This window comes from Sprattus sprattus, assembly GCF_963457725.1.
Source record: "Sprattus sprattus genome assembly, chromosome: 2".
Classification (NCBI taxonomy): domain Eukaryota; kingdom Metazoa; phylum Chordata; class Actinopteri; order Clupeiformes; family Clupeidae; genus Sprattus; species Sprattus sprattus.
In genome coordinates this window covers 34,421,729-34,433,879 of record NC_137921.1, presented here as the reverse complement: position 1 = coordinate 34,433,879, position 12,151 = coordinate 34,421,729, and the positions used below count along the sequence as shown (strand labels likewise).

Here is a 12,151-nt window from a genome sequence, read left to right as displayed (position 1 = left end):
GGTGATCTATATTCTTCAAGCGTTCGCGCCAATAAGAACCAAACACTTTCGTTTTAAAATGTAATTAAAAAAAAAAAAAAATCAGTTACATACAAGCATGTCGAAACAATTCCTAAAACCTGTCCCCGTTGTTTAACTATGAAAGCACGTCAACCAAAGTGTTTGCTCCTCCTCCTGAAGTGCGTCAGAAGGTCAGCTGTCAGAGAGGTCACAGCTACGTGATCAAGATGGCGGCCTCCTTGTGTCAGTGTTATCAGGTGAGACTACCTATCTCGGACAGTTATGTCTCCAAATGTTGTATATCTAAATCATATAAGTAACTGTTTCCTAAAACCGCTATACACAATCTGTTGTTGAGCTCAATCATTTCGAGTAATCGTTGCTCTTGATTTGTGCTGTTTCAGAGGTGTACCAAGCAATCGGATGCTCACACCGGTGCTCTCGTGGGCCGTCGTACATCGAATTGAATCATTTAACTATTGCTTGCAAGAGTAGAACATTTGCCACCTTCTATAGATAGCTTGACTTTAAACCCCCATCATACCGTGAAGACTTAATGGAAAAAAAATCGAACGCTTATGTAGATCTGAATAGATAGTTAAAGTAATTGTTAATAATATTTAGACTTTGTCAAGTAAAAATTGTCAAGTTAGCTACGTTAAACAGGCTGTTTATACTAGCTTCAAACTGTTACCGTGACCGTTGCGGCTAACTTACAGTAGATGGCTAGACAGCTAGCAAACTTGGTTATGACCCTGACGGCACTTCTTGATTTTGTTGACATTTGTGCAATACAACATACCTTTGTGACTGCTATTTGAAATGTCCGACCATTTCATGGTGATTACGTAATTGTCTCATGCCAGCTATGTGTCAGAAGAAGTTGCCTGCTTTTGTCCAGTCGGTCATATACGTCCCTACATGACAGAGCTCATGTGTACAGAATATGTGGTTCCGTCACAGGTTCATCACAGGTAAGAATATTCTTTTAAAAGTACAAAGTTTGAAATAATTGTCTATAATAAATAATATAATGCTGTATTTTGTGCACAGTGTGCAGTTCACTTGAAACAGCTGTACTTTAATCAAGACAAGAAACTGTGACTTGTTTTTCTATTTGATGTACAACTTGAGTAGGTGCGGTATGCATCTGATGGTGGTGGTCGCAGTGGTCGTAAAGGATTTTTGGGCGAGTTTTTGGATAACCTGAAGCAGGAATTGAGTAAAAATAAAGACATGAAAGAAAGCATCAAGAAATTTCGTGAGGAAGCCCAGAAGTTAGAGGAATCCGAAGCACTCAAACAAGCCAGACGAAAATACGTGAGCTTCTTAAATTCTTCGGGAGTCTTCATTTTAAAGAACCCTATGCAGACTGAGACTGCTTTAAAAAATTAAAAGAATAATCATATATCTTCCAAGACGTCACAATACATCGACGGCTATGTTCTTGTCTTTTTATATTTGCATGGATGTACAGAAATCTTGTCTTAATGTGTGTAGTGTCAAATCCCTTTCACAGGCTTTCTGTTTATCATACATCTGATTTTAGAAAACCATTGAGTCTGAAACGGCAAAAACGTCTGAAGTGTTAAAGAAGAGACTTGGATCCCTGTCAGAAACTGTCAAGGAGGTAAAATGGCAGTCATCTGGTCTCGTACTATTTGCTTTGATTTCACATACTGTTTCACTATATTCTTTGTCATCTTTATTTGCTATAATTCAGCAATTATTTAAAATGCTGTTGTAAAGGTGGCAGTTCGATATGCATAGCACGAGTTCGGTATGGACAACGGCTCATACGAAGTTCTCCAGCTGTATGTTCATTTTATTTTTATCTCTTTAGAGTTTGGAAGAGGTGAGTCGTACAGATCTGGGCAAGAAAATCAAGGAAGGGGTAGAGGAAGCAGCCAAATCAGCCAGAACCTCTGCAGAGACTGTGACCAAGAGAGGAGAAAAACTTGGCAAGAGTGGTGCATTTAGAGCTATATCACAGGTATCACATTGTCATGACCGCTGGCTAAACACTACACAATATATGAAATTTAGAGTGTTTACATTCATTACAGTCATTGTTCATTTTTGCATTTGAGATTATCCATGATTAAGATCTTGCATGATGGCAGATGTTCACCTTGAAGTTGTTTGTAGTGGAGTTTGTGAGTGTCTTGTAAGTAAAACCCTGGTACGGCAATATCACATCTCAAATAAATTATTAAAATGTCTGCACAGGGCATGGAAACTGTCAAGAAAGAAATAGAAGACCTAGAGAGTGGACCCTACAGACCTCCAACCAGATTACGGAAGCGAAGTGAATTCTCATCCAAGGGTGCTGGCAACGAATCCAAAGTCTTTGAGGCTGATGAGTATGTTAGCTGCAGACAAGCCTTCTGTTTTTCTATCTGCTCCCAGGTTGACATTCTGATTTGTTTCTCTTTTGAGTGCTTCTGTTTTTACAACGGTGTATAGATGGGTAGTATGTTGGAAATATGTGTTTATCGCAACACCGGTTTCCGGAGTGAAGCTGCACAAGCTTAACACTGTTACCACAGACTGAATGAAGCTAAACTCTAATGAGTAAAACGGCTACAGAAAGGTTTCACATATCTGTTGAAATATTCCCTTAGGGATGCCATGGGAGTCGTGCTGCACAAGGACTCCAAGTGGTCCCAGCAGTGGAAAGAGTTCAAGGACAACAATGCTGTTTTCAACAGTGAGTATTCTTGTCCTCATATGAGCCTAGCACCAAGTGTAATTTAGTTTTAACCCTTTCGTGCATGGTGTCCACATGCGTGGACAGTTCATTAAACTTCATTTTGTTTCGCATTATCATAGTAATATTCTCCAAACCACATAGGGGCAGTGACAGTAGACTCAGAGCAATATAATAACAATATGTATAATCTTGTATTTGGAATGTTAACTGTGTAATGACATCATTAAGGCTGACGGTGCTGAACATGTGCTGAATACTCCAGGCGTATCTGTTAAAAACTTCTACCCAAGAAGGCCAAATCAGTCCCAAAAAAACATTAGCATGTAGGGGAAAGTGTGTTGAACAAATCTGTGTTCAAAAAAATGAAATTTGATGTAAAATATAGTTTGTACACCCTAAAAACCAACTGTCCATGTATGTGGATGTCATGCAACAGAGGTATCGGATGGTATTAAATCCAATTATATAACCTGCTATAATTTTTTTTCAATTTTTTTTTTTTTATTGAATTTGAAGTTTAGGTTCATTTTGAGTAAGAAAATCAATCCAAAAAAAATCTAGACCATTTTTTTCATAATTCATTTGTTTTAATTCCTGGGAAATGGTGGATATCAAAAGTAGTACTGCCAAAAGATCTGTCAGTATAACATGGCTGTCAGTGTGTTTTGCATTTGACCAGTAGATGGTGCTGAGAGTTAGTACAAAACAGTGTTGACAGATTATGATTTTGGTTTGCTCAAAGTTTGTTAGCTGTCTTGTCTTTAAATATACTCAAATGTACAGATTTGGTTTAATTGTTTGTTATGTATCTGCAGATTTTGTCTGATTGTATTATATGTTAAAACACATAAAAGGCTGTGATGAAATTTGCAGGCAGCACTTCAATGGGGCGTAATGGCTGCTAAATGTTCTGGTAAACGGTGTTACTGTTCTAGAAATCTTCATTAACCTTGTGGCTAATGAGGTCTCGCTAACGAGGACCTGGTAATCCACCATGAGATCCAGAACAGCACCTGGGAGTGGTGCTGTGTGGCTCTAGTTTGGCAAGCTCCCTCATCAGCTAAAAAACACCAGTGCAGTACGGAACACATGGGGGCAGGCAGCTAAGTGTGCTGTCCATAATCGACACAGGCTGCGAGTCATTGTTTCTGTTTGGACAAGAGGACCTCACATTCGAGGGTTTAGTTTTCTATAGTCCACACAGTATTTGGTTCGTATGTTGACACGGAGGCACCTAGTAAATGTGTTGGTGAAAGAGGCCATGCACTTCTGCCTCAGTTGCAATGGGCACTCTGTCTTGGGGATGTCAAGATGTTGAGGGAATAGTCTGTCTCTGAAGAGATGCGGTTGCAGTCCCATCTTGTTTGGAGGCATCGGCAGCATGTGGTTTGGAGGTGGGAGTATGCGATTAGGCAAGTGTGTGTGTGTGTGGAGGGGGGGGGGGGTATATACAGATTGTATTGACTTTATTTTTTCCCCTCCATAGGGTTCTTTGAAATGAAGATGAAATATGATGAAAGTGACAATGCCTTCATAAGGGCTTCGCGTGCCGTCACTGATAAAATGACTGATGTTATAGGTAACTCCACCCGCCTGCTTTCAACTGGCTACTACTAGAACCTGGTGTAGATCCTTTTACATCAGAGCTCTTTTGATAATGATAAATACTGTATGCTTGTTATTCCTAATCACAAGACGTGAGAAAAATGGGCTCATATTGAAGTCCACTCATGTATTTGTGAAACATGGTGAAGGTGTTGTGTATCCTGGCAGGTGGGCTCTTTTCCAAGACTGAGATGTCTGAAGTGCTGACAGAAATTCTGAAGGTGGACCCCTCCTTTGACAAGGATACCTTCATGAAACAGTGTGAGAGGGACATCATCCCCAACATTTTAGAGGTCAGTGTGAACCAATCCTTTTTCCCCCTCACCTTAAGAGTATGAGTATGCTTTGCATTATATAGGAATTGTATACAATTACAGGGTTTTGTCATGTCCTGCTGTGTGCCTAGGTTAAGTTCAGTTACTTTACTTTGTCCTTCTGTTCCACAGTCCATGATCCAAGGAGAGTTGGAGGTGCTCAAAGATTGGTGCTATGAAGCTGTAAGTGCCATTTTAAGGACTACATTTTAAGGAAAAAAGTAAGCAAGACCATGTCTGATCATATCAGTGTGTGACCTTCCTTTCTTGTTTTGTAGACCTACAGTCAGCTAGCACATCCCATAAAACAGGCCAAGACTATGGGGCTGCAGTTTCACTCCAAGATTCTTGACATTGACAACCTTGATGTGAGTGTGATCATTTGGTAGAGGTTTTTGAAATGTTGGGTCCTAAACTCATTGATGGGCAGCTGGCAACGAGTAAAAAGGTTGCTGTGCATGAACTACAGTTATTGTGTGGCATGGGTGAACATTACGCTGAAGTTTGTGCTTATGACCTTGCTCATGGTATTAGATTAGCAAAATGATTTTGCCAAGTTATTAAATTAGCTTAAGTTCATGTGCGGCGGACTTTGCCAGTTGCCCCTCAATGACATTAGAGCCAATTGTGTTTGACCATTAAATCTCAAGTCAGTTCTATATTTGGTTTTGTAACCTTTTTGATCAGTAGTCATCATGTCACCCGTATACGCGTATACGTGTTTTAAATAAAAAACAAAAGACCCAAGCTCAGTTGTTTTCTGGATGCATATTCTCAGCAATGTCTCTGTCATGACATCTGTTTGTGTTTGCTCTCGCAGCTGGCCATGGGGAAGATGATGGAGCAAGGCCCAGTCCTGATCATTACTTTCCAGGCCCAGCTGGTAATGGTGATCCGTAACACCAAGGGAGAGGTGGTGGAGGGAGACCCGGTGAGTTCCCCTTTAAAGCTGCTCTAAGCCATGTTGGCATCTCTAGCTAACTTCCCCCAGGCCTGGCCACTGTAGGAGTTCACCCTTTACACTCAACATGTAGCGCTTGCGCTAAAGAGTTGGCAGCCTGGGATGTCAGTCTATTTGTAAGCCTCATAAGTTTAAGGCTGTGTTGAAATTTTTCCAAAGAAATGTGTGGAGGCTATCAGAATGTCAGGCCAGCTAGTTAGTGTATACCAAAAACAGACTGGCTTAGAGACGCTGCAAATATATACAGTATACAGCTCTAAGGGGTTGCAGCATGTAGAGTAAGCGTAAGAGATGCTTCTCCAGCACTGACTTACCACAGTGATCTCACCCGCTAACCACCCACGTAACCTCAGGTATGAGCTAAATGCTACCCACAGCTTCACATCTGCCGCAGTGTCCTCAGAGGTCAGTGCTACTGCCTACTGGAGGCATTTCAACATGGCATGGCATTCAACATTCACTGAGCAGAGGGGATCTTTCTCCCTGCTGCCAAAAAAAATCGGTGGGGATTTATGTGGTTTTCTGCTCAGTGTGGCCAACAAAGCCATGACAAGTCGTCTGTTTTATCAGGGGTAATCTAAATCCTCGGTGGCGAGTTATTCACTACCCCCTCCATAATTATGGCCAGCCACGACAACACGTCACAGTGTTTACTATGAATACTAACACATGCTAACAGAATGCTGACAGGTTATAATTCCCGTCCCGGTCTGCAGGAGAAAGTGCTGCGGATGATGTATGTGTGGGCTCTCTGCCGGGACCAGGAGGAGCTCAACCCCTACGCTGCATGGAGACTGCTGGACCTCTCCGCCTCCAGCACCGAGCAGATCCTCTGAGAGGAGCGCCGATTCCACAGGAAACAGGAGGGGATGGGTGGGGGCAGGGAAGGGGAGGGTTGGAAGGGAGGGGGAGACACTCACCAAGAGAGACACATATACTCGGACACACGCAGTGAGCCCTGTCAGCTTTGTAGCCAGCAGATCACATCACGTAACCTCGTCCCCCAACTGCTAGCTCCTCCCACCGGAGACTCTCCATGGACTCAGGCCCTGACCGATGGCGGCTCAATAGGGCAGCGTCAGTGGAGGTGACCAGCGCTTCCCCCCTCCCTCTAAATTAAGGAGTCCTCCACCTGGTGATGCAAACATCATGAGCTGCTGTGAACGTGGACGCCAGACCACTGAGATTAGTCATTCTACCCAAGCTGTAGCACAAACAGAAGTGTTTTCTGTTCATTCAGTTTTTATGGTTTCAATCTCTGTATTTTTCCAGCGTGGGGAATAAATCTGGGATGCCAAATGGTCAACCACTCTTGAAGATTTCCAAAAAGCCCTTTTTCCAAATTAATAAAAGATGGACAGATTGTCATTTATAATGAACTTAAAGTGGAAATCAAATTCATTTATTAGGCATCTGTTCTGTGCCTATTTGCTTGTATGGTTTTTGGAGCCCATTAGAGTCAAATGCTCAGCTTTGTCCACTTGCCTTACAGTTGGAATGTTGGAATTGTTTTGTGGATGTAATTGCAGATTTCGTTATCAATCTATTGTAAAAGCCTCAATTTATGAGGCTTCTGCGTTCTATTAGTTGTCCTGATCTTGGCTTCAGATTGCAGTATAAAGAGTCTATTTGCCCATAACAGTGCCGCTAGTTTTCCCACACCCTCAATACCTCTTTGCTGTGATTGGTGCTGAAGTAGAACGTCAGATGACTCTTGCTGGATGTTGTCATGGCAGCCAGCTACGGAGCTGAACGTCCGATTAAACTGAACCATGATGTATGTGCTCTCTGGAAAGCATCAGTATGCAATGGGCTAAGCTCCTTAAACCTCACACAACCACAGTGTTGACAGTCAAGTTATTTTACCTCCAACAAATGAAGATGTAAATCCCCGCCCTATGCCGTCCTTTCTATACTTTAGATATTGTTATACAAGTTTTTTTTTATCAAGGAAGATGACATTTGCCCCCCTTGATGACGTTTAGTAGAAGGTGGCTGCAAGGAGGTTTACCTAAAAGCCTATTTCATGTTGTAGTTTGCTTTTGACAGCAAGAACACCTGTAATGGAAAGGAATGCTGGTTTAGCTTCTAAGCACATTAGTATAATATGCATCAGATACACTATAAATAAAAGGAAAATTGAAATGCATCATACTGATGCTCTCCAGTGAATTCAGTCATTACATTATTTTGCAAGACAATCAATTAGGTAGGATTAAAAAGACAACCTCTGGTCATTTCTGTCATGTTGTGCTGCAGTTTGAATTCAGCTAGCCGTGCTGAGATGGGCCATGCCTCTCGTTGTGAGTGTGGGCAGGAGGACTGGCTGAAGACAGGTGCTGAATGTTGAATCCACTCTGATTAATTGCACTGGCCTTGGGAATGTGGGGGATGCCTTTTAAACAAGCCAAGTGTTCTCCCATTGACTCATACCTTCCTGTAACTGGGCAGCCTATTTCAGGGCCTGTCCCATATGATGAATCCCCCCGCCCCTTTGCCCCAGATGTACATGGTGCTGAGGCTGCAGCTACTCCCTGGGTCCCTCATCGCTCAGGCTTCACTGACCTGAACACCCATCCAGGCCCCCACAACGCATGGCAGAGGCAGATGCATCAGGCTGCTTTCCTAACCATAGTAAGTAGTTCCGTGTTTCAGACCCTGTTAAGTTAAATTCCTTACTTAGACCAGACACAATATACTTGGCAGTAAGTTTGACAGACATGTTTTAGAAGAGCTGTGTATTGGAAACAAGTAGGCCTATGCTGTATCCACATAACATGGAAGGGGCACAAATATCGTTCTATATAGCTCGTGTAATGCTGAATCTCAGGGCTAGATTTTTACTAGAATTAGGGATTTGCTTCGCTACACCCAGGCACCCTGACTTTCAGAGTGTATAGTACCTAAATAATACAGTCTGTGTTTATTGGCTTTCTGTGAATATAACTGGTCATCCTCTGAGGTTATGGCCAGGGACTTACAGGGATTTATGGTAAGTGATTACTAGGGGCCTAACCCCCCGGGAAAAATGGTCATTATCAATTTTAGAGTATAAGCATCGCACATACAACTGGTAAAAGGAACTACTGGGCCCCTGGCCAGATTTCTGCACAGTACTGCAGGTACTTTCATTCATTGTGTGCATGTTGGCCTATTTATGTTCTGTTCATTCTTTTCACCTCCTATGAGGGTTTTTGTATATCCAATTAACGACAGGATTTGATATAATGCTGAAGGATTTGATATAATGACTGTTGAAAACAACACACTTCTGCCAATATTAATGACCTATCATACAGAAATAATGAACAGACAAGAAAGCAAAGTGTGCAATGATCTGGCCATAGCATTATTCAGAGATACGCTAGCACCCATGGGTTTTGCTAGCACGTCCGACTGTGCTTCTCCACACAAGGTGGAGCAAGCATAGGCTACACTGTAAAAAACTGTTACTTTACAGTGTCAATGCTGTGATTTTCTTTAACAGCATATTAATGTAAGATTTGTCACAGTACTTGACTGTAAATGTGCTTTGTTTACAATGTCACTGCTGTTTTTCTTCAACAGCATTTCACTGCATAAAATGTGAGTACTGTATAGGTATACTGCTTTCTGCTGTGTTACTTATGTAATCTACAATAACAGTTTCAAATTGCATACAAGTAACTATTGTATATAGACATTAACAAGTGGTTTTAATCATAATCCATTACTACCGTGTACATATTGTTGCCACGGCTAGCCCTTGTTCCCCACTCAGGGTTAATGCCAATGAAGGGCCTAAACTTAAACATACAGTACCAGTCAAAAGTTTGGACACACCTTCTCATCTTTTATCATTTTCTACATGGTAGATAACACTTTTTTTGTTTAGTACATCATTCCATATGTGTTCTTTCGTAGTTGAAATGTCTTCAGTATTAATCTACAATGTAGAAAATAATAAAAGTAAAGAAAACACTTTTGACTGGTACTGTAGATAACACAGATATAACACAGATACTACTAAATATAAACACAATACTATTTATGCTCTAACCTTTCACAGTTTAAAATAGAGATCTATTGTCCAGTACCAATAAATAGCTACCTCAGGCAAGTTGGAATCCCCCTGCTTGAAAGTATTAGATGAGTGGACTTACCTTTGAATGGGTTCCAGTATCGAGGCCACCTCTTCATATTGTGGATTAAAGGTGTAGTGGCAACTACTACAGCATGCCCTGTGATAAATGTTGGACCAACACAGATCATTCGGCCTTCAGTGCCAACTGATCTAAACAGAGATCATAGTATTAATAATCAGTCTCTCATCACCAACTGAAATCCTGAAGTAACAAATATCAAAAACAGAAAAATCCTAAACTTCACCCTCCCTGCAAGCTTGCAGCACACATTTTGCTACCTGTTTTTCACTATTAGGAAGCTCTAACGTAATCCTACACTGTCTGTGGATTTAGAACTACTCCAAGAAAATACACAGAACCTTCGCAACATTTAAAATCTTAAACCAAGGATATTTAAAAAATAAACATTCACATGCTTATTAAAACTACCACAAACCGCCCTTTTGTTCCCATCAGATGCTAGTTAGGAATAAGTTGATTAAACAGAAAAAAAACTGCCTAAAATGAAGCCTTGGATACAAATCAGGGGCCGTATTCACAAAGAACCTTAGGGCTAAAAGTAGGTCATAAGTGGCGAATTTAGGGGAAACTCCTAAAAATAATGGGCGTGTCAGTCTTAAATGAAGGACTCCTAATTTTTTTTACTAAGAGCAATTCACAAAATATTTTATCCCTAAAAGTAGCACCTAAGTCTAGGACAGCTTAAAACTCCTCATGAGGACTCCTAAGTCACTAAGACCTATTCACAAAAAATCGTAAGATGGCTGCAGCCGACTTGGAATTGATAAAAGACATTGCTTAAACCGTGAAGGTATTAATATTGTCGTAGGATTAGCGCAGGATGCAATGACGCCTTTAAACAACGATGTGTCCCGAAGTGAAATGTTTGGAAACATAAAGATAGCCTATTTGGCTTCGCGGAAAACGCAAATGACGACACTGGGAATCATCAGTCAGCCGTTTAATTCATCAAACTATCAACGCACTGTAGACCCCACATCATCCAACAGTTTATCCAGTTGCTTTTGGACAATCGCCTATTACACAATATCAAAGTAAATTCCATGGCGATCGCAGGAATGTCCAGTGACGGGACACACATTACAATAATTCGTCCACCGTGGCCTGGATGAACCGATGACTCGTGCATTTCAACGGAGAGCGGTCGCAGGTTTTTGAGGACTTACCAGCTGGATGCCGCTGGGGTGACAGTGGCTATTGGTCCTGGGACCAGTAGGCTTTCGCCTAGGCTACGGTTCACGTTCGTTTCGCTTTGGTCAATTAAGATTGGAGGGCTTGAAGGGCCGTATGTGCTGATATTTGAAGTGGTCAAGGGCTGGAAATATAATAGCCTAACAGTTTGCTGGGTGCTTTAATTATTACTGCCTTGATGACATGCAATTGCCATATTATATATTGATCGCTTTCTATTTATCTTATCGTGCAAAGTGTAATTCCCGTTGGATGCACAAACGTGTCATCATGCGTGTGCATTCTGCTAACTGCACTGTCCATAACTATTTAATATGACTTAATTTGAAGCCTAGGTTATTCTCTTATTTTCAGTTGATATAGTGGGATTGTTAGAGGGACGTCACGAATGAGTTTTTAATGAGAGAGCCTGTCAACAACCAATCACCGTCCTCACCCCTTCTTAACTTGTGCATGAGAATGGACGTCATCCATAGCAACGGAGTTTTTATCTTAAGCTTAGGAGTTGGTATTATCCTTAGTATGAGTAGGTCTCAGAGCCGTTGTGAATCACTTTTAAGAAATTACTCCTACGTAAAAGGTTTTAGCGCGAGTTAGGAGCACTCCTAGTGGTAAGATAAAAGGCTTTGTGAATACGGCCCCAGGTGACTAGATGGAGAAAGGTGACGTTATTTTCTCAGTACTTCAATGCTTACCTTGTTTATTGGATTTTATCGAGAGTATTGAACAACAATGGTGTTTTGTGCAATCTCGTCTCGTCTTGTCACTTGTCTGCATTCGAAATGTCTGAATTTCAGGATGTCCTGTGAAATAGGAATGCTGAATCTTTCTGCTCATTAAGTAGCAGCATACTTTCAATGCTCAATATATCTTTGCTTAAATAAAGCATCACATTTTACAGTAATTACATTGTTGTTTGAAATTGGCTGTATTTTTAAAGTCATTTTTTTTTTTACAATGTACAATTTCATGACATCAGCTGTATTTAATGAAGCTCATGTGTCATTTCAGTGTTCTGAAGGCCAATCCCTTGTCTTTGGTCAATGGAAGGCAGCATGACTAGAGACGGACATGGAAGGAGTCCTGATCAGCGTAATCACTACCCCAGCATCTGTCACATGACATCCAGGCAGGCACAGACATGTGTGGCTTTATTCAGTTAGCCCTTTATTTATGATAATGGTTCTGGGCAGTACTCAAGTCAATGCTAGCTATAATTAAA

At 41.3% G+C, this 12,151-nt stretch overlaps 1 protein-coding gene across 1 annotated transcript; it reads left to right on the top strand.

Moving 5' to 3' along the window:
- The first annotated feature begins 217 nt into the window (after positions 1-217).
- Positions 218-6,968, top strand: timm44 (translocase of inner mitochondrial membrane 44 homolog (yeast)). Its single transcript, XM_080857753.1, has 13 exons — positions 218-257; positions 867-974; positions 1,138-1,320; positions 1,550-1,630; positions 1,844-1,993; positions 2,230-2,363; positions 2,625-2,710; positions 4,200-4,292; positions 4,487-4,611; positions 4,765-4,815; positions 4,911-5,000; positions 5,453-5,563; positions 6,310-6,968. The coding sequence occupies exons 1-13, from the start codon at positions 228-230 to the stop codon at positions 6,427-6,429; spliced, it is 1,362 nt and encodes a 453-aa protein (XP_080713879.1). The 5' UTR covers positions 218-227; the 3' UTR covers positions 6,430-6,968.
- Positions 6,969-12,151: the final 5,183 nt, after the last annotated feature.